The sequence below is a fragment of the Acyrthosiphon pisum genome, unplaced genomic scaffold (genome assembly GCF_005508785.2).
Source record: "Acyrthosiphon pisum isolate AL4f unplaced genomic scaffold, pea_aphid_22Mar2018_4r6ur Scaffold_21108;HRSCAF=23053, whole genome shotgun sequence".
NCBI lineage: Eukaryota > Metazoa > Arthropoda > Insecta > Hemiptera > Aphididae > Acyrthosiphon > Acyrthosiphon pisum.
The window spans coordinates 4,921-6,417 of record NW_021770539.1 but is presented as its reverse complement, the minus strand read 5'-3'; the positions used below and the strand labels follow the sequence as shown (position 1 = coordinate 6,417).

The 1,497-nt window shown below is 26.5% G+C and overlaps 1 protein-coding gene across 1 annotated transcript in view; it reads right to left on the bottom strand.

The window, feature by feature from the left end:
• Window positions 1–407: 407 nt before the first annotated feature.
• Window positions 408–1,497, bottom strand: part of LOC100572330 — a gene marked incomplete at its 5' end in the record, with an annotated part of 4,769 nt that continues 3,679 nt past the window's right edge. The window contains one exon of the mRNA XM_029492255.1: window positions 408–432. Coding sequence (XP_029348115.1) covers window positions 408–432 — 25 coding nt within the window. The remainder of the gene's footprint in view (window positions 433–1,497) is intronic.

The window sequence follows — 1,497 nt, the reverse complement described above, 5'->3', positions numbered from 1 at the left end:
TAGATTGTCCGATCCGATGGATATGAATATTATTGTACTTTAAACTTGTTGTTTTTATTTAGACTCAGAATTAATAAGTAGATAAAAAGTTAACAATTATTATGAAAAAAAATCATTATAAATTCATTAATGTAGGTAATCTGTTCAAACGACCTCTAAGCGCAACGCAATTATTGTGGCAAATCAAAAAAAAGCAATACGACTACAATACATTTACATTTACTTTATCTAGGTTTACCTAATTAATCAGATGAGTTTACCTGTAAATAGTATGATCATGCGATATTATACCTCACATCATAATAATAAACTGATTACAAACTGCAAACACACATTTTTTTTTTTCATTAAATACGTAAAAGTTATTTAAAATTAAAAATTATTAAAGTGTTCTGATCAAACGATCTCTATATCCAATTTGATGTGGAAAGCCTAAAACAAAAATGAGTTCACAGCATTTATTTTATTTATATCTAATTATCTGACAATAATACCTACATAAACCGCCTATAAAATTTATATTCAGTAAAACCTGTTAAACCATAAATCAGTAAAAGAAAAAATGTTGTGAGTCAAGGTAATAATTAATATTATTTCTACACACACACACACACACACACACACACACACACACACACACACACACACCACACACACAAAATTGAAATTTGAAAACGATGTATTGAACACATTAACGATGAAGGAAGTTCATACACTTTTAAATGTCCTGTTGCGTCACACTGCAAAAATAGTAGTCTTCTATGTCATTCAGCACTATAAAATTAATACAATTCGAGATATTCTGTTAGATTTTCATCTAAAAAATAAATTAATCACAATTTAAATGTATAAGCTGTTTTATTAGTATTACAAATTGTAAACATTTATATTAATGATTGTATAATAAAAGTTGTAACCTTATAATAAAACAAATAATCTGTTATCCTACTTGGCTACAAGTCTACGAGATATAAAATCCATTATTAACACATTTAAGTTGATTAATACAATATTTATTTTTAAATGATTACAAATTATTAAAATATAATTAACGTCTTCAAGTAAAATAGTAAGTTATAACATATTATGATTTGGATTGATTACAATCACAAACATGTGTAGATTTTAGATATTCGTTTTTTACATTTTCTATAAATTCATTACCCTTACAAAGTAAAACAAATATACATTTAGGATTCCATTTTGCGTGTTCAACAAACGGAATGTCATCTTTGGTCCATTTTTGCAAGACCAGTCCACAACAAAAACATTCGACTATGTCAGCAGTTCCTGAATACTTTAAATCCGGCCTCAGATAACGAATATTTATTTTGACACAAAGTACGTGGAAATGAATTATACGATTTTAATCTCGATAAAAATGTAGTAAAATCTGAATGTACTGGATACGACTTATTTCTTACTAAATAAACCAATGAAGGAAAATCGTTAGAAAACTTCTGTAAATTCATGGTTTTCAATAAAACAAAAATAATT